Source organism: Oncorhynchus tshawytscha, linkage group LG20, assembly GCF_018296145.1.
Source record: "Oncorhynchus tshawytscha isolate Ot180627B linkage group LG20, Otsh_v2.0, whole genome shotgun sequence".
Taxonomy (NCBI): Eukaryota; Metazoa; Chordata; class Actinopteri; order Salmoniformes; family Salmonidae; genus Oncorhynchus; species Oncorhynchus tshawytscha.
This window is the reverse complement of record NC_056448.1, coordinates 22,388,124-22,407,273: the sequence shown is the minus strand read 5'-3', so window position 1 is coordinate 22,407,273 and position 19,150 is coordinate 22,388,124. Positions and strand designations below refer to the sequence as shown.

Genomic DNA, 19,150 nt, shown 5'->3' with positions numbered 1-19,150 from the left:
ACTAACAGCGTACAGATGGTAGGCAATTTAAGGTCACAGTTCTGAAAACTTAGGACACTAAAGAGGCTTTTTACTGACTCTGAAAAACACCATGATCGGTACAGCCGAACATCACACCTGCTGGACAGGTACTGGATGGCAACAACAACTGCCCGAGTTACACCAGGAACGCACAATCCCTCCATCAGTGCTCAGACTGTCCACACTAGGCTGAGAGAGGCTGGACTGAGGGCTTGTAGGCCTGTGGTAAGGCAGGTCCTCACCAGACATCACCGGCAACAACGTCGCCTGTAGGCACAAACCCACGGTCGCTGGCCCAGACAGGACTGGCAAAAAGTGCTCTTCACTGATGACTCGCTGTTTTGTCTTACCAGGGGTGATGGTCGGATTCACGTTTATCATCAAAGGAATGAGTGTTACACCGAGGCCTGTACTCTGGAGCGGGATCGATTTGGAGGTGGAGGGTCCATCATAGTCTGGGGCGGTGTGTCACAGCATCATCGGACTGAGCTTGTTGTTATTGCAGGCAATCTCAACGCTGTGCATTACAGGGAATACATCATCCTCCCTTAAGAGGTACCCTTCCTGCAGGCTCATCCTGACATACTGCTCGTTCTGTGCGTGATTTCCTGCAAGACAGGAATGTCAGTGTTCTGCCATGGCCAGCAAAGAGCCCGGGTCTCAATCCCATTGAGCACGTCTGGGACCTGTTGGATCGGCGGGTGAGGGCTCGGGCCATTCCCCCCAGAACTGTCCGGGAACTTGCCTTGGTGGAAGAGTGGGGTAACATCGCAGAGCAAGAACTGGCAAATCTGGTGCAGTCCATGAGGAGGAGAGGCACTGCAGTACTTAATGCAGCTGGTGGCCACACCAGACACTGACTGTGACTTTTGATTTTGACCCCCCCCTTTGTTAAGGGACATATTATTCCATTTCTGTTAGTCACATGTCTGTGGAACTTGTTCAGTTTATGTCTCAGTTGTTGAATCTTGTTATGTTCATACAAATATTTACACATGTTAGGTTAGCTGAAAATAAAACGCAGTTGACAGTGAGGACGTTTCTTTTTTTGCTGAGTTTGTGTTGCCACCCTAGGGTCACACTACTCAAAAAGCACATTTCAGAACTTTTATTCATCAAAAACATAAAATAGCGTCATAAATTTGAAAAAAAAATCATGATATTTTGTCCATATCACCCAGCCCTAGTAGATCACAGACCTTTTCCCGTGGGATCTTTTTCTTTCCACAGTCCTTGCACTGCATGGGAAACTTCTGGCAGATTTCATCATGAGCCTGTAACACATGAGAAGTGGCGTTGGTAAGAGAATATCAGTTCATCCCAGAGAGTAAGGAGGACATTCCATAAGCATCTCATTACATTTGTTGGCCATTGGTGTTCTCCAGATAAGCTCCCTCACCTTGATCTGCTTGAAGTTGAAGGAGACTTTGCAGTACTTGCAGTTCAATGTTCTTTCTTCACATTCTCTCTCGTTATGCCTCTCTTTTTCACTACGCAGGATGAGGACCTGGCAGGCTTCACATGGTACGTGCTCATGCTCACACTTGCCCTCGTGTTGTGCCTAGAAACAAAAATAAAGAGACACTATTCAAACAAATTCATCACATGCAGCCCAGATTGTAAACACATGGACACAAGCTTTGAGAGGAATAATGGTACATGTTACACCACATTTGAAAACCCCCAGAACCAAATTGAGTAGTTTGACAGCACTTGTTAGATTTAGTGCACAATGAGGTTTAGTTCTGGGTTTTGAGATTATACCGTAAAGGACAGTCATCACTTATCAGACTTTATGTAAATTCCTCAAACAAAATGGAGTGGCGTTATTACTGATCTTAGAATTTACATTGAAGTTGAATGGTATTCGAATTGTAGGTAGGTTTAACACCTGACATTTACTTATGAGTGTACCGTGGGAGGAAATGTAGTTTACAATGACTGTAAACTTGTGCATAGATCCCTTTCCTGCAGTCAAATGACCTGATCACCCTCAAGTGGCCTCATGGGTGGAATGTTATTATTATTATTATTAATTATACACTGAAAATCCTGTGTTTCTATATCAAATGGTTTTGCTATATTTCATTCTTCTGTGGTATATAAAGTGTATTAGTGGGATGCACCCCAGTTAGCAATTGATTGTGGTTGTTGCAACAGTTGAAGCAGTTTGTTGCACCCAGCAGATAAGCAGGCAGTTAGGGACGTTTTCAAGTTCAAATACAAACATCCCCCTCTGAGCAGGAAGCATGATAAGAGTGTGGGGTCTAGGAGTATTTGTGAGGATGTGCAAAGTAAGCCTGTGTCTACTAACTAAAGTATTTGGAATTCATGAAACGCAAACAATACTGCTGCACAGTTCATGCAGTAACAAGCAAATTATAACTCAACATTTACTGTGTTTTGTTTTTCTTTGTCTCATCTCAAAAACATGTGGTCGGGTAAAGGAGGGTGGGTTGGAGAGGGTGTATGGCATTTCTGCTCTGTGGAATCACTCCTCTCTGAGCAGCAGAACTGGGGAGTACACATCTATTTTCTTCATTTCGACCTGGGACTAACCATACAGGCATGGCCCACTGTAGGCTTCTATGACTAACTCTTACCATAAACAAACCCAAATATAGCTCCACCCACCACTAACTTTAACCAGCATCAACACCACGTTTAATTAACATCACTCCCTGAATGGAAAAAGTTTCAGCCCATGCCTGGTTGGTGAGCAACAGTATATATCTTCCCATTCCCCAGTGTATCAAAGTATGTGACACTGAATGAGGTTTGTCTTTCATTTCTCCATCTTGACATATCACACTAAAAAGACCAGTGAAACCCCACACATCACATATGTTCTGCATGATAAAACTAATTATGGTAACACTTCTTTTGAATAGTCTGTAGAGTATCTACAGACTATCCACTAACCCGAACCCTTATCCTAACCCCTTACCCTTAATCTAAACCTAACATTAACCTTGCAAGCATTTGCTTGTCAGCAGGTAGTTTTGTTGATAGTATGACCATCTGTAAAGCATCTAGAGATGGTCACACTTCATTTGGATAGTCTAAACCAAGAGGTTTAGCTAATCAGCAAGTTATCAGGGTGACATTCATCTACACGTATGCAAAAAAATGATCTCCTGAATCAGTCCTATTGCGGTGTAGATACTGTTAGTATCACTACTCCCCCCCATGTTAAACTACTGTTGATTTGCAGTACACTATAGGCTAAACTTCTACCCACAGCTTGGAGACATACATGTACCCGGTATCAATCATTACCCAAAACCCCCTTTGCACTGCATTAGCATAGACAAGAATGTCACATAATTGACAGTCTTGCCAGCCCTTTTATAACCCAAAGAAGCAAATACAACACACTGACCAAATAAAAAAGGAAAATGGCCTTTTAAAACATCCCCCATGCTGACATGTCTTGTATTATACAACAGTACATGTTTTTTTAACCTTCAGCGCTGTAGGGCAAAGTTCATTCCTCAAAAAAATACTTCCCTCCTGTTTTTAAGGCACTAAAGTCAAAGGACATTTTGAGATGTTTAGTATATCAGCCAGTATCACTATCATGACTATTATTGCTAAACATTGTACTGAATACTGTAAACATGGTTAATCTAGATCAGGGAGACTTCGGGACTTTCCACCTCATAGTGTGCCAGTCAAAGCATGTAGGGACTTTCCAGGCTGAGCCTTAATGAGACAAAGGCATCCTGTTTCAAACCAAAAGTTCAAAATCTGTGCCAAATCAAGCACCACTAATTTAATAGTAAACCTACAGGTATGAATTTAAGTCCTTACTATACCTCATATTCTTTGATGCAACCTGTCCAAGAGCAGCCCCCATTGAAACATTTGGCAGGCAGGCTGGCGATTTCTCTACCGGCTGCATTGTCTGGAAAAGCCTTTGGGGGGGGGACACAAGAACAAAGAGTACTATAATTACATAGCTGTCTGGTTCACTGTGAGCTGTCCAGACAATGTGGGGTATGGTTGAAGGATGTGGTTAGTGCCTTGTGAAAATAACATCTGGCCAACTACCTAAGCAGGGGAATATCCTACATAGCTCACTTCTTCCCCCTCTTGTTTCATTTTCTCCCGCAAGCGTCGAACTGTAATGAATCGGAATCTTGTGAATGAAAACACTCCAGTATTGACGTCCTTTTTTCGCCAGGAGCAACATGAGTCACCAGTGATATTCTTAGAAGTCAAATTAATGGTACAAACGCTTACCTCATTGCTATTGAGAATGGACTGGGGCTCCTCGTATATCTCCTCCTGTTGACAGGCTTCACAGGGCTTGGGTCCAGAGCTGATGATGGAGACATATGCGTCATGGGATTTTACAGTTAAACATGATTTCAGTGGATTAGCCTCACCTGATCCACTACCAGCATCTCTGATGATCACCAGTGGGATATAAAGCACAGGGCTAAACTAGAAAGATGAATCATGTAACTATGTAGCACTTTGCAAAATACAGGACACTTTTGTTGGGCAAGTTATGTCAAGAGTGGGATAAAAATAGGTGATACTCAGATCTACAACAAGACAGTAATAATAGGTATTAATAACGCTAGAATTAGAGAGCATGGGCAAGACATACAGTACAAGGACAGGCGCATCAGTATGCAAGGCAACAAATTACCTTCCACGTACTCCTTCACTCATAGCTTTTCCCAGTACAGATTCTATGATTTCTTTACATTTCACAAGTCAGAAATGTCCAGTCTTGAACATACATTCAATAACCTCACTGATAATCGGGTGATAAAAATCAGGACATCTTGTAACTACATAATGCTGATGCTCAACTCCATTCCATCTTCTTTCAATTCCACTGCACATTTTTGACTGGAGCTCACAAATTAAAAAAAAAGGCACAAAAACATTGTAGCAGCATGTGAATTATAAAAAATTCCATGATTCCACTTCTCCTTAAATACTAAAAGGTGTGACAAAAATGTAAGATCATTGTTAAAAAGAAGGGGGAAATCACAGAAAAAAATGTGCCCAAAGTTAGAACACCAGTGTGTTAATGATCAGATTAACAAACATAAATAATTAGGCAGTGTGATATGGAGAGTAAAAACTCTGGTGAGTAGACATCTTGAGTAGTAATCAGCAAGAGCAGCTAGATCCAGTGTTACCACCTCCAGAGCTAAAATCCATTCCAGATAATCCCAGTGGAGGCTGGACCTGCATTAGTGTTGATCATCTGACAGCACTACCACACTCCCACCGCAGACAGACACACAGTCCATGATGGCTCATCAAGTGGAAGGGTGAGATGCTGATGGGAGCAACAACACCACAGAGAGACGCTGCAGTACTGCAACTACAGCAGGACAGGGTGGGGTGGAGCAGCATGCTCAGTGAGAAAGGGTTTTTAAAGGTGGGGGAAAGAGCAGGGTTTGCAGAGCCGGGAGAGTGGCTGAGGTGAGGAGGTCCTGTAGTCTACCTGGTGAGCAGTTTGAAACAGTGGACACAGAAGCGATGTCCACACTGAGCCTGGACCGGCTTCCTCAGGACCTGGTGACACTGCTGGCATTGGTACTTAGTTTCCATGGAAACAGCCAGCACATTCTTCGGGATCCCTTGGAGGGAGGAATCTAAAGAGGGCAGGGCCATGCTCCTCCATCAACTTCTGATACAGCTTCCTGTGTAAACAAACATCAAACACTTAGGATTCGCTGCAGTTGATCTCCTACCCCCTCCCAGGCCACTGCAAGTTTAGGCTAGCTACAGAACTCAAAACAGTCATGTTTATTCATTTGCAGCTGTTGCATGTGGGATGCAGTCACAGTTGTGCACCCCCCTAACACATCCACATACAACTTCAGCACATAGTATACAAATTATTATCCTAATACTATCAAAGGGTATATTGATGTCCCTTCAAGACATCTTGTGAAAGAGAAATAAGATGTGAAAGGGGATGTATTGTGAAACAGTTAGGCCTACCAACTGCCAGTTGGGTAAAGTAGAATAAAGGCCATTGTAGAATGAATACACAGGGTCTGGCTTGTGGGTTGCTTTGTACAGAGGTAAGAATGAGAAAGCATTTATCAAAACTTGTGATCCTGTATGTGACACATGTTTTGTCATATGACACAGCTGGGAAGAACTAGGCTAAATGTGGGTTGTGATGAACAAAGCTGTGATGACAAGTGCATGACTTGGCAGTAAGGTACAACAGACTACAACCCTATTTCATACAATAATATCAATGGTGACCTGCCATTAAGGGCAGGTGGGGCTCTTGTTATTAGTTTTTTTAAATTATAATAATTGAAAAATAGAGCATGTTCTTTTGGCATTAATTCATGTCACAAATCAGTTTGCAAACAAAGTTTTTTTTAAAGTAGTTGTAATTATTTTTATTTATTTTTTTAGAGCCGCATACAAAAATGGCCTCGTTCTTGAGTAAGGCAGCACCAAAATACAGATGTTTTGAGCCCATCTCAGTGCTTACTGTGGTAGAGGGGCAACCAGCGAAAATACAGAGCGTAGGCGTTGGTAATCTTCGCCGTGATTGGCTCAGTGTTCTGTCACTCATGGGGACACTGCAGAGCTAGGCTTTTCAAACACCCTTGGGTGTTGCCATAGATTTACATTAGAAGTGCCTGTCCAAGAAGGCCCAAGGTCATTGGCCACAGATAAAATGTCAAATCATGTAATAGCTATCCTAGCTTTGATTGGACTGATCATGTCAACATCATATTTTCAAAATCTTCGCTAGCTAGCTAAACAAGCAGTCATCATCATGAATCACATCGACATTCTACTGGCAAATCCTTTTCAATTCTCGTCAAATGAAGAGAAAGTATAGATAAAACGTATCAGTGCTCATCGACCATAAACATTACACAACAAGTCGGATATCACAAATTCAACAATGAGTGGTTTGGAAGGAATAAGTGGTTAACTGCGAGTGTCGCAAAGCAATCCCCATTTTGCTTCGCCTGCCTGCTATTCGGTGGAGAGGGTGTGTGGTCCAAGTCTGGGTTTAAGGATTTAAAACAGCTGTCTGAAAAGTTATTTTCAAGTTTAAAAGGATAAACTTCTGTTGGTGTCCATTGAAGTGCTGAACAAATAGGCCTACCTAGTCGAAGCTTGTTTGCTTGCACTTGCTTATACTTTGAGCTAAGTGTTAATGAGAACAAACATTATGAAATTTACTAAACATAAATGTAATAATGTTTGTGTATTGTTCAAAAGTCACAACTCATGTTGGCATTCATTATTATTGAAGGAGAATTGCAGTTCTTATCGAGTTTCACAAATCCACAAGGCATCAGTAGAAACCATATTTATTTAAGCAAGTCAGCCATATCAGCTATGGTTTTTAAAAAGGCAGTAAATGAGGCTGAATGAACTGTTTCGCTGCCAGACAAGGCCCTGCTGATAGCCAGGTGTAGCGGTGGTAAGTGGTGCTGAAGGAAAGCTCCACTGTTGGGACAGCTTTATGTAGGCCTAACAGTTTGTGGGCACCGTTTGTCACCGTTATAGTGCAATTAATGTATTGTTTAGTGTTGTGTAGTGGCTTTGCTGGCATGCATCTATAAAAATTGGGTGAATTTGCCCCACCAAGATTTACATGCTAAAATCACAACAGCAATATATAACATTGTAACTGCAGCATTATTACAAGTTTTAGGCTTGATTGAGTCTCCATAGAAACCATATCAGTAAGACAGGCCAAGCGGAGAAAAGATGGCCCGTGTAAAACAGAACCATAAAACACATTACTGGTATCCTGGAGACCATAGCGTACCAAGGGATTTGTTCTCCCTAATCAGTAAACCATTGGTAACAGAACAGGAGCAGGGCTCTGGTTAAAAGTAGAGTCAGGTAAAGAGAGTTCGCGGTCTGTGGCAATTTATCAATTCCTATACAGCAGAGAGTGACCACCCCACACCAAAGGGTTTGTCACACAATTTACCGATCCAATCAAACCAGCTAAGTAGATGCAATGTACAAATGACCTCGACTAACCTGTACCCCCACACATTGACTCGGTACCGGTACCCTGTATTTAGCTGTTACTACTACTGTTACTACACAGCCACAAGATGGCTCTCTTTTACTTGGGTAAAAGTAAAGTCATTTAATATAAAATGACTCAAATAAAAGTGAAAGTCACCCAGTAAAATACTACTCGAGTAAGTCTGAAAGTATTTACTTATATATATATATATATATATATATATACACACACACTTAAGTATCAAAAGTAATTGCTTGTATTAAACAAACCAGAGGGCACAATAGTCTTGTTTTTCAAATGTATTTACGGATAGCTAGGGTTACACTACAACATGCAGACATAATTTACAAACAAAGCATTTGTTGTTTAGTGAGTCCGCCAGATCAGAGGCAGTAGAGATGACCAGGGATGTTCTGTTGATAAGCGAGTAAATTGGACTATATTCCTGTCATACTAAGCATTCAAAATGTAACGAGTCCTTTTGGTGTCAGGGAAAATATATAAGTAAAAGTTGTCTACAATATAAATAGTAAAGTACAGATACGCCAAAAAACAACTTGAGAACTTAAAATTAGTTTTACACCACTGCTCATACTGCAACTTTGCAGCCCCTCCACCAAAAATAAAGTTAATCTATCACGTTCCTCTTTAAGTTCTTCATTCATCTTTCCAAACCCTAATTTCATGTACTTGTTGGATAGGGTGAATCACTGGCTCTTGCACGAGGTACATGGTCACTTTGTGGATATAATTTTGACAGTAGATATCTATTGTCTTGGCCAGTTTGCTATCTGAGAAAGATTTATCCAATTAAACTAATGGGAGGTGCCATATACAATCCATGACAGATTTGATTTTTTTCAAATCATTAGCACATCTATTTTATCAACTTTAGTTTCTCAAAATGTTTGGCAACTTGGACCATCCAGTGATGGTGGGTTGATATTCAACAGACCTCTGATCATTGGTAGGCCATTTCGTGTAGGCTACAATAAATACAGAGGATCTCGGAATTGAACCAAGGTATGAACGCTCTGGTTTTGAATCACGGTTCTCTGTGCAACTCAAGAATCAAGACCATATTAGCCAAGCGCTGAGATACTCAGCATCTCCAGGACAGGCCTACTCATCACAAGTGTCCCAGAAAGGAAATTCCCCCGCTAAAGGGGCGCAATCTCACAGTCCTCGGCTCCACACCATAAAGACGTAGCCTACTCAAGAAGCACTGTCAATAGGCCTCCCACTGACCCAGTAAAGCCAAGGCATTTCTAGATCCGGGCCGAGGTGAACGAAGCCTACTTCTTGGTCTCAGAAAGGCAGCAGCGATACACTTAGTCATCTGCTACATCCTCCTTCTCCCACTGCAACCCCAACAGCCGGGCAGAGCCTAATCTCTCCTGGACTAATGGTAGTAGCACCTCTTAACAGACAAAGGGATGCAACAACTAACGAGAAACGCTGTTCCATGCAGCATGCAACACTCGAACAGAGTGGAAATAAATTACAACTGACCAGGGTGCCAATAAAACATACGTCTAGGTCTATGGAAGGCAAATAGAGATGTGTATCTGTTGGCTTGGTGCCTCTGCTGCATATGCACTGGGTCCCAATAGGTCTTTGGAAACAAGGACCTAAGAAGATCAACGAAAGTGGCAGTCCATGAAGCAGTCTGACTCCACACACACTACTGTTTTACATGTTTATTTAACTAGACAAGTCAGCTAAGAACAAATTCTTATTTACAATGACAGCCTATTCCGGCCAAACCCGGACAACGCTGGGCCAATTGTGTGCCACCCTATGGGACTCCCAATCACGGCCGGTTTTGATACAGCCTGAATTCGAACCAGGGTGTCGCAGTGTAGTGACGCAGTGCCTTAGACCGCTGCACCATTCAGGAGCCCCAGAGCAGAGAGATGGACACCCTACCGCTGTCACACATCCACCACTCGAGGCCCTGAACATCAGATGCTTTCACACAAGTGCACACTATGGGAGAAAGGTCAGAGAATTTGGAAGACCTAATGCAGTCTCATAGTGCAGTGTTTAAATGAACCACTAGGAAGCTAGATTGAAAACCAAAAATCTGTGTTCAAGATTGTAAAAAGGAAGTACTTGTACAAATGACAATTGTCAGTGTATGCTATATTTGACCGGCAGATGGTAGCTTTTATGCCTTTCCCTAACCTAAACCTCACTGAAACTATATCCAACCTTAACCTAACCCCGAATTCTTAAACCTAACCCAAATTCCTAAACCTAACCAGATTGCGTTTCAACCCCCTACACCTAAACTTAATTGTTGTTCAATTAAGGTCAAATTAAGGTCAAATTTCCACTTCCTTTATGCTGCATTCGTGACATCTCGTAAATGTGTAAATACAAACATAGGACTGGGAAAAATCCACTTGAATGCCCCTCCAACTCGTATTACTTCTGGGAAACCTGTCTATCAAGATGCGTTTTAGTGCTCGTCGGAGCTTCCTATTTCTTAGCTGTGATGAATGAAACAAAGTCCTATTTCCGACATGTGGTTTTTGGTCCGAACAATTCGTCAACCGGTAACATTTTCACAGGCTTATAATAAAGTTCACTTGCTTGTTTAACATTGACAATATGGTCAAACTAGCTACATTACCCATATTGTAGTTGACAAAAACGGACGTGGTCATCTTTTGGTTTAAAAATGCAGTTAACCCACTGTTCCTAGGCCATCATTGAAAATAAGAATTTGTTCGTAACTGACTTGCCTAGTTAAATAAGTTTTTATTTTTTTAATAAAATATTTTTCAAAACGTCACAACTCGGCAACAACATTTTCTCAGTTTCCCCACTTGAAATTCCAGCCTGTAGGGTCATTCTAGTGAACTAGGAACTTCCGATAACTCATAGCACGTAAACGCAGCATCTTCTCTGTGCTCCAAGTTACCCACTTGCAGCTCTCTGACATCATATCATGTAAAAAAAAAAGTTGTGTTAACAGAAATAACAAAATACAAATTGTAATGTGTTTAAGCTTTTGAACACATGCTTAAATAGATTTTTGTGCATGCATTTACATTAACGGCTGTGATCATTTTCTAAATTTATAGGTAAAACTGTTCTGTAGCCAGCTAGACAATGTAACCAGCACAGAACAGATTAGGCATGTGCCGTCTTGGCAGGTCATTCAGCTAGCTAATTATTTATTTATTGAAGCTTCTAATGTACTGATGTGTCCTGTCATCTTCCGTTTGAGTCAGAAATAAAAAGCAGCTCTGGATATACTTCTTATGGGCAAAAAAAAAAAAAAAAGAGGGAAAAAAAGAGCAAAACAATCATAGCTAGCTTTTTAATGACCTCTATCCTTGATTGTATTTCCCACTTAAAAGCCCATTAATATACAAAACTCATTACGACATAACTGGTAACTACAACCTTCCCACTTGGTCATGAACGTAGCATTAGGACTTGCTTCCATTCAGCCACAAGAGCATTAGTGAGGTCGGGCACTGGTTTTGGGCGATTAGGCCTGGCTCGCAGTCAGCGTTCCAATTCATCCCAAATGTGTTCAATGGGAGGTCAGGGCGCTGTGCAGGCCAGTCAAGTTATTCCACACTGATCTCGACAAAGAATTTCTGTATGGAACTCGCTTTGTGCACGGGGGCATTGTCATGTCGAAACAAGGGCCTTCCCCAAACTGCTTTCACAAAGTTGTAAGCACAGAATCTAGAATGTCATTATATGCTGTAGCGTTAAGATTTCCCTTCACTGGAATGAAGGGGCCTAGCCCGAACCATGGAAAACCACCCCAGATCATTATTCCTCCTCCACCAAACTAAGGTTGGCACTATACATTCTGGCAGGTAGTGGACTGCCAGATGGTGAAACGTGACTCATTACTCCAGAGAATGCGTTTCTACATTTCCAGAGTCCAATGGCTGTGAGCTTTACACCACTCCAGACGACGTTTGGCATTGCACATGGTGATCTTAGGCTTGTGTGCGGCTGCTTGGCCATGGAAACCCATTCCATGAAGCTCCCGGCGTACAGTTCTTGTGCTGACATTGCTTCCCGAGGCAGTTTGGACCAGGGCAGCTCTAGCAGGGCAGAAATTTGACAAACTTACTTGTTGGAATGGTGGCATCCTATCATGGTGCCACGTTGAAAGTCACTGAGCTTTTCAGTAAGGCCATTCTACTACCAATGTTTATCTAAAGTGATTGTATGGCTGTGTGCTCGATTTTATACGCCCGTCAGCAACGAGTGTGGCTGAAATAGCCGAAGACACTAATTTGAAGGGTTGTCCACATACCTTCCAGAAGTCCAAACAAGAGCAAGGTCAATTATATTATACTGCCAATGTAACCAATACAATAAGATACAATTGATAAGACTGACTTCACGAAAAGAATTTGAATGTCATAAACTAATGAATGTGGCATAGGCTGCGACATTGACCCTGGAAAAAAGTAAACAAGATTGCCATTAAATAATTCTCAAGTAGAGATCCATCCGACATTTCGAGGTACTGTAAAGTTTAGGTACGTGTATTTGTCTGTATGTATGGATATACGTTTCTGCCGGATCAAAAAAAATACGTATAAACAGTAAAGCGGATCTTCCTACTCTGTGCTGCACCCTAAATACGCAGCCATGTTCAGGCAGGCATAGGCTAAGATCGAGTCTGAATTCATGCTCAAAAATGTAGTTGCTCTGTGTAGGAGTCATCGTCACAATCATTTAACTGCTAGCTAAGTAACCCAAGTGTTACACACCAATACGTGCTCCAATGTGATGTTACTGGAACATTTGTAATGTAACTTGCAAAGCGGTGCGACAAAAACAACAGTTACACATGGGCTAAACAAACGTACAGCCGATAACACAACATGATGGCTCAAACACGTATCATCATGAAAGTCATGTTTTTGTTTAGTTAGATTTTGGAAACGTTAACTTGAGCACATAACTTTCCCGAACATCACACTTAACGTTATACATTGTAATATTTGATTTACCTGATATAGTAGGATGGCTGATGCGTTGTCTTCTAGCCAAGATATGAAATGCAATCATAATTGACTGTAGCACATGTAAGGCACACACAATAGTTCCATTATGAGTGACACATTTCCAGTCTATTTAAAATGAACTCATTATTTCCTTGCCCTCTTCAACACTCTTTTTAACCGTCATGACACGTCATCACGTCCACTTCATTTTTGGTAAAATGCGCCTGTGCCAGCCAGCGCACAACAAAGAAATGTTGCGTTCACTCCTCGTTTCAAGTCGAAGAAGCACTGGTAGGGGCGCGTTTGTGTTCGAAGGTATGCAAGTGCGACTGTATGTTAACTAAATAACCATGGACAATATATATTTCGATAATTAGAGAATGATAATGTATTATTTGTTTTATTTAGCTATAAGGTCGTATAGTAGCGGTTAGCGGAGTGTACCACAACTCCACAGTAGGGGGTTCTCCATTATATCACTTCACAGAACTACCGCTAATAAACAGGGCAAACCAAATTGGTTTTCCCCTACTCATCTGTAGATTTACTGCGCAGACTAGACCAGGGTTTCCTCAAGCAAGACACATCACAACTACAGCTACCAGATGTATTATACTGCTCAAATATTAGACTATAAATAGTACCTTACTATATTATATTTATGCTAAGATTTTGGCATCGTTTACTTTATATTCGTATTCTTATTTTATTTCTTATTGTTGTAGCATTTTCGAGAAGGAACCTGCAACTATTCATTTCGTTGGGCTATGTATACCGTACATATCCTGTACATACAGTACGACTAATAAAACTTGAAACAAGAAGTGCTCAGAGTACTTTCAGGGGTTCCCTGAAAAAGAAGGGATAAAATTAACTAAATGAAAATAACTGCAGCAATGCCAAAATACCTATAATGGAAGAACTGTTTGACAAACAGTTTTGCAATTTTATATTTTGAGTGTCGACAATTAATTTTGGCCTCACATTGTATTCTTAAAAATGTGTAGGGGTTCCCTAGAAAAGGGTACAGTGGGCCGAGTACCCCTTGGACTAGACTCGGTATTGATTACCTATTCATTGTCATATGATCTCCTGAAGCGCAAAGGAAAAACTCCTATCACAACTCACTGGGCACACACTGGTTTGTCACATGTGCCAAATAGAACAGGTACCTTAACCTTAGCCTAAGGTACCTTAGCGTGAAATGCATACTTACAAGCCCTTAACCAACAATGCAGACTTTTCCAATGTAAATATTTGTTAATTTGTTAATGTAAGAAAAATAAGTGACACAATAAAATAACAATAACAAGGCAATATACATGAGGTACCGGTACCGAGTCAATATGTGGGGGTACATACTATTCGAGGTAATTGGGTTAATATGTACTGTACATGTATGTAGGGGTAAAGTGACTATGCATAGATAATAAATAGCGAGTAGCAGCAGTGTAAAAAAGGGGTCAATGCAAATAGTCCGGTGGCCATTTGATTAACTGTTTTTAGAAGTCTTATGGCTTGGGGGTAGAGGCTGTTAAGGAGCCTTTTGGACCTAGACTTGGCGCTCCGATACCGCCTGCCGTGCGGGACCAGAAAGTACAGTCTATGACTAGGATGGCTGGTGTATTTGACCATTTTTTGGGGCCTTCCTCTGACACCGCCTGGTATAGAGGTCTTGGATGGCAGGAAGCTTGGGCCCAGTGATGTACTGGGCCATACGCATTACCCTCCGTAGCACCTTGCGGTCGAATGCCGAGTAATTGCCATACCAAGCGGTGATGCAAACAATCAGGATACTCTCAATGGTGCAGCTGTAGAACTGTTTGAGCATCTGAGGACCCATGCCAAGTCTATTCAGTTTCCTGAGGGGATGTTGTTGTGCCCTATTCATGACTGTCTTGGTGTGTTTGTACTAGGATAGTTTGTTAGTGATGTGGACGCCAAGGAACTTGAAGCTCTCGACCCGCTCCACTATAGCCCTGGGATCGTGCTCGGCCCCCTTTTTCCTGTAGTCCACTATCAGCTCTTTGGTCTTGCTCATGTTGAGGTAGATGTTGTCCTGGCACCACACTGACAGGTTTCTGACCTCCTCCCTGTAGGCTGTCTCATCATTGTTGGTGATCAGGCCTACCACCGTTGTGTCGTCGGGCAAACTTAATGATGGTGTTGGAGTTTCCTGTAGTCCACTATCAACTCTTTTGTCTTGTGTTGAACCGTTGAATTACGTTGAACTAATGTGGAATAGATGTTGAATTGGCGTATGTGCCCAGTTTGAAGGTGTTTACTGGAAACAGAGCACTGGAAACCACCTGTGGTCCCATGATCTCTCAGTACTAAGGTCACTACAGTATTAATACCATGTCCTGATGGGATGTACATGTGTACTCTAATGTATGTCTGATGCTGTTTGTTGTCACCCACAGCCCTTTGTGGCCGGCAGCATCACCATGGCGTGGACTCTGCAGACGTGCAGTATGACGGACTGTACCCAGGCCACATCCCCACCAGCCCCATCCAGAAAGCCCTGTTGGCTGTCGGCTCCGGGGTGGCAGCCCTGCAAGACCCCTACAGACATGGTGAGAGGGATGCCCACTTCCAGTTGTGATACTTTCATATGGTCATTTTGCATCTGTAAGGAGTTTGGCATGCTTAACTGTTCTTACAGAACATGTGGGTAGGCTGTGGTCACTGTTTTACTTTCCTTTCTTTTGCATTTGAAACTCAAACTATTTGAATGAGTTTCATTACGCACAGTACACAATACCATGCAGGGTTATTTAATGGTTGTCATGTGTCATTTAGATCCCTAGTTATCAAGGTGTGGGAAACACTGACATTTTAGAAAAACAAGAAACTAAAAGAGTCATAGGGAAACTATGTCGTAGATGTTATTTTGATTTAAACAAGTCCTTGAAATATAAATTATTCAAAAGGGTGAGAAATAACTTGAAAGTGACTCTTGGTGTAACATACTGTACTGCATTTTCTCAATAAAAAGTACCACATTTCTCTTCACTGTAAGCCGTGTTCCCCATGTAGACATGGTGGCAGTGCTGGGAGAGACGACAGGACATCTGGCCCTGATGACGCTTCGGGATCGAATGAGAGGAGACCCTGAGGGCTATACCATTCTAACGTATGCCACAACTTCTGCTGTCTATCTCACTCTATGTTCACCTTGAAATATACATCTCTATGATTTTAAATAAGTTGTGTGTACAATTGCTTGTCTGTGAATGCTCATGTCTGCATGTTTCACCTATTTCTGTGTAAGTGAGCGCCCACGGATCAGACTATCCACATTGGATCTGTCCAAGATGGCTTCCCTTCCAGATGGATCCTTTGGGAGAGAGTACCTGCACTTCCTTGAGGACAATGTGAGTTTGTGAAGGACATAATGGATCTCTTTACAGAGGAAGCGTAGTGGTTGTTTGCCAATCCTCGTATCCCTCTACTTCTCTCTTTCTCAGAGGGTGACCCCTGACTCGAGGGTGAACGTGAAATTTGTGGATAATGAGGAGTTGGCGTACGTCATGCAGCGGTACCGAGAAGTCCACGATTTACTGCACACCTTACTAGGCATGCCCACTAACATGCTGGGTGAGTCTGGGGAAAGGGGATTCACTGAGAGTATTGGTATTAGTGTGTTTCACTACATGTATTTTCTTTCTCACTTCCTCAAACTCAGGTGAAGTGGCAGTAAAGTGGTTTGAGGCTGCTCAAACTGGCCTGCCCATGTGCATCCTGGGAGCAGCGTTGGGACCGCTCCGTCTGTCCACAAGGTGCTCCCCATCAGGCTCTCTTATTCATACTGTATGTAGTGATATAAACCAGGGGCCTTTTCAGGAGACTGACTGTCTGCCATGTTGAATAGGAAGTAGTCTTGGCTCTACTCTGTACATTTCTGCAATGTTTATTGAATACATCCCAAGATTTATCTGTGTCATCAGTTTCCAGAAAGTTGTACTGTATATTCTAAGGGAGACTGGTGGTAAATGGAACATACACTTCCTGGACACCTCTGATATTTGGTAATCAATCACACACCTGAGCAGCACCCTGAGGTGTAAAGAGAACTGACATTTAGGTGGATGACTTCCTTCAGGGAACTAAGACAATATAGTTGGTTTATTTGCAAGTGTCACAGAGTTAGTTGAGCTAGTTATATTCAACACACTGTAGTTATTGACTGAAAGGAATGGAATTCTGTCTTCTGAAAGAATTACAGTTCACACGTATTGTTTTTCTGGAAGGGAAGTCTAGTTCCTTCCTGGCTGAAAAACATCCCCCATGTGTGTGGAAACTAATACTTACTGAAAGTGTCATCATGATTTTTTCTGAGTATTGGTTTTGACTGTAAATTATTTTTGCTCTGTAATACAATAACCATTGACATCACAGTCTGGTATTTGTACAGCGATGCAGTTATTACGGCCTGATTGTTTGCTTGTGCCACTCCCGCAGTCGTCTGGAGCCCTTGGTGACGTCCCTGGGACCGTGGGCTGTGAGGAATGGCCGGCAGGCCCGCTGTGTCTTCAGCATCTTCTACGAGCGCCGCTGGGAGCAGAGTCTGGAGGACCTGAGAAAGGAGCTGAACATCGAGCCTCCCCCGCTCACCATCACGGCCACCAGCCAGAAAGCCACATTAGATTCTTAGCACTGACCTCGAATGTCAGAGGTCACTGTACAACCAGATGGGACAGAATGCAGGGACTCTTTGGAGGGATGTCATACAGTAATTTAGGCATTGTATGTGGAGTGACTGAGTCATAGCAATTGTGTCAAGCTTCCCCCATGATTTCAAGTGAAGGAAGAAAAGGCCAATATTCACAGTGGGTGCAGAGGATTACCAGAGGGCTGGATGCAATTTTCACCATGGCACGGATACACATAATTATTCGAACATGGCACATATTAGTCAATTATTGCATTCTATCCATGCTACCTGAGACATGGAACAGACAAGTTGGAGGGCATGCAGTAGGGCATACAGATAGGTCAGATCGTATTGGTCACATACACATGGTTAGCAGATGTTATTGCGAGTGTAGCGAAATGCTTGTGCTTCTAGTTCCGACGCACAAGCATTTCGCTACACTCGCAATAACATCTGCTAACCATGTGTGTGTGACCAATACGATCTGACCTATCTGCATGCCCTCCCACTTGTCTGTTTCATGCCTCAGGTAGCATGGATAGAATGCAATAATTGACTAATATGTGCCATGTTGGAATAATTATGTGTGAAGTATCACCACGGTCCGTGCCATGGTGAAACTTGCACTCCTGGGAGGGCATACACGCAATTTGCCTAAATGGAAACACCTCTTCATTTTTATTGGACACTTTAGCAATGTTTTTGTGGAAGTGTATTTGTTGTTTTTAAAAGTCACCTTTACCTAGAGAGATTTACACCATTACCAAATCATCACAGCAGGGTAAGCCTACACAAAACAGCCCTTATTTGTAGTGGTTGCTAAAAATCCCGTATGGGGAAAATGAATGGTGGAAAAACGATTGGAACCTTTTCCCTGTTTGACAGTTGGCTTTTATGGGTATTATGATTCATACTGTGGTACTCTGTTCTACTATATCTGCCATTTCCATTACACATGTCACAATGATTCAATATAAACCTACCTATTGAGTGCAAGGCACTTTTTGTAACAACCTTGTTGAGGATCTTGTAGGTCATGGCTAAATGGGATAAGATACAGCTTTTGTAAAATGAATGCCTAAATGTGATTTTATTTGCATGTTAGCTAACCTGCACCCTAATGCTTTTCCTGAGATCTTAACCTAATTCACCTAATCTGCCACGTTAATTATCCTAACCTGCTAATAAAATTAATGTTGCTGGCAGTTAGGCTATGTGAGGTGGAAGTGAGTGGTTATTTAGTCATCAATTGATGACTGTTGATAGAAAAAGTAATGTCTCGTCTGGTATCAGTAAAACACTAAGACTTAAAAAATGTTATATCTGACATAGCCCTATTGGTATCACACATGGCACATTTACTGTAAAGAATGGCAGTCGTGTAATATGTTTTATATGTATTCATGATGAGCACAGGACTGTTCATGTATCTCAGGGGTGAGATGTGTCGCTCATCAATAAATGCTTTGCACATTG

The 19,150-nt window shown here is 42.1% G+C and overlaps 2 protein-coding genes across 5 annotated transcripts in view; one reads left to right on the top strand and one right to left on the bottom strand.

Moving 5' to 3' along the window:
• Positions 1-13,221, bottom strand: part of traf2b (Tnf receptor-associated factor 2b) — a 23,581-nt gene extending 10,360 nt beyond the window's left edge. Inside the window, exons 1-6 of one of the 3 annotated variants that reach the window (XM_042302359.1) lie at positions 13,024-13,221; positions 5,495-5,693; positions 4,267-4,345; positions 3,840-3,938; positions 1,421-1,582; positions 1,221-1,295 (exon numbers count right to left, since the gene is read on the bottom strand). In XM_042302359.1, coding sequence (XP_042158293.1) covers positions 1,221-1,295; positions 1,421-1,582; positions 3,840-3,938; positions 4,267-4,345; positions 5,495-5,664 — 585 coding nt within the window. In that variant the 5' untranslated portion in view covers positions 5,665-5,693; positions 13,024-13,221. The other 2 variants (XM_042302360.1, XM_042302361.1) reach the window with 2 other exon arrangements.
• On the top strand, positions 13,203-19,150 carry coq4 (coenzyme Q4 homolog (S. cerevisiae)). 2 transcript variants are annotated; one of them, XM_024382313.2, is made up of 7 exons: positions 13,203-13,308; positions 15,441-15,593; positions 16,057-16,153; positions 16,292-16,394; positions 16,488-16,617; positions 16,706-16,799; positions 17,482-19,150. In XM_024382313.2, the coding sequence occupies exons 1-7, from the start codon at positions 13,236-13,238 to the stop codon at positions 17,672-17,674; spliced, it is 843 nt and encodes a 280-aa protein (XP_024238081.1). In that variant the 5' UTR covers positions 13,203-13,235; the 3' UTR covers positions 17,675-19,150. The 2 variants fall into 2 exon arrangements, with proteins under 2 accessions (XP_024238081.1, XP_024238080.2); XM_024382312.2 differs by having other exon boundaries at positions 13,203-13,332.

Bases quoted from the DNA above. Each gene is read 5' to 3' on its own strand.
- coq4 (XM_024382312.2), top strand. From the start codon at position 13,236: ATGCGCCTGTGCCAGCCAGCGCACAACAAAGAAATGTTGCGTTCACTC. The intron at 16,395-16,487 runs GTGAGTTTGTGA...TCTCTTTCTCAG, and splicing joins TGCACTTCCTTGAGGACAAT to AGGGTGACCCCTGACTCGAG. The intron at 16,618-16,705 runs GTGAGTCTGGGG...CCTCAAACTCAG, and splicing joins CATGCCCACTAACATGCTGG to GTGAAGTGGCAGTAAAGTGG.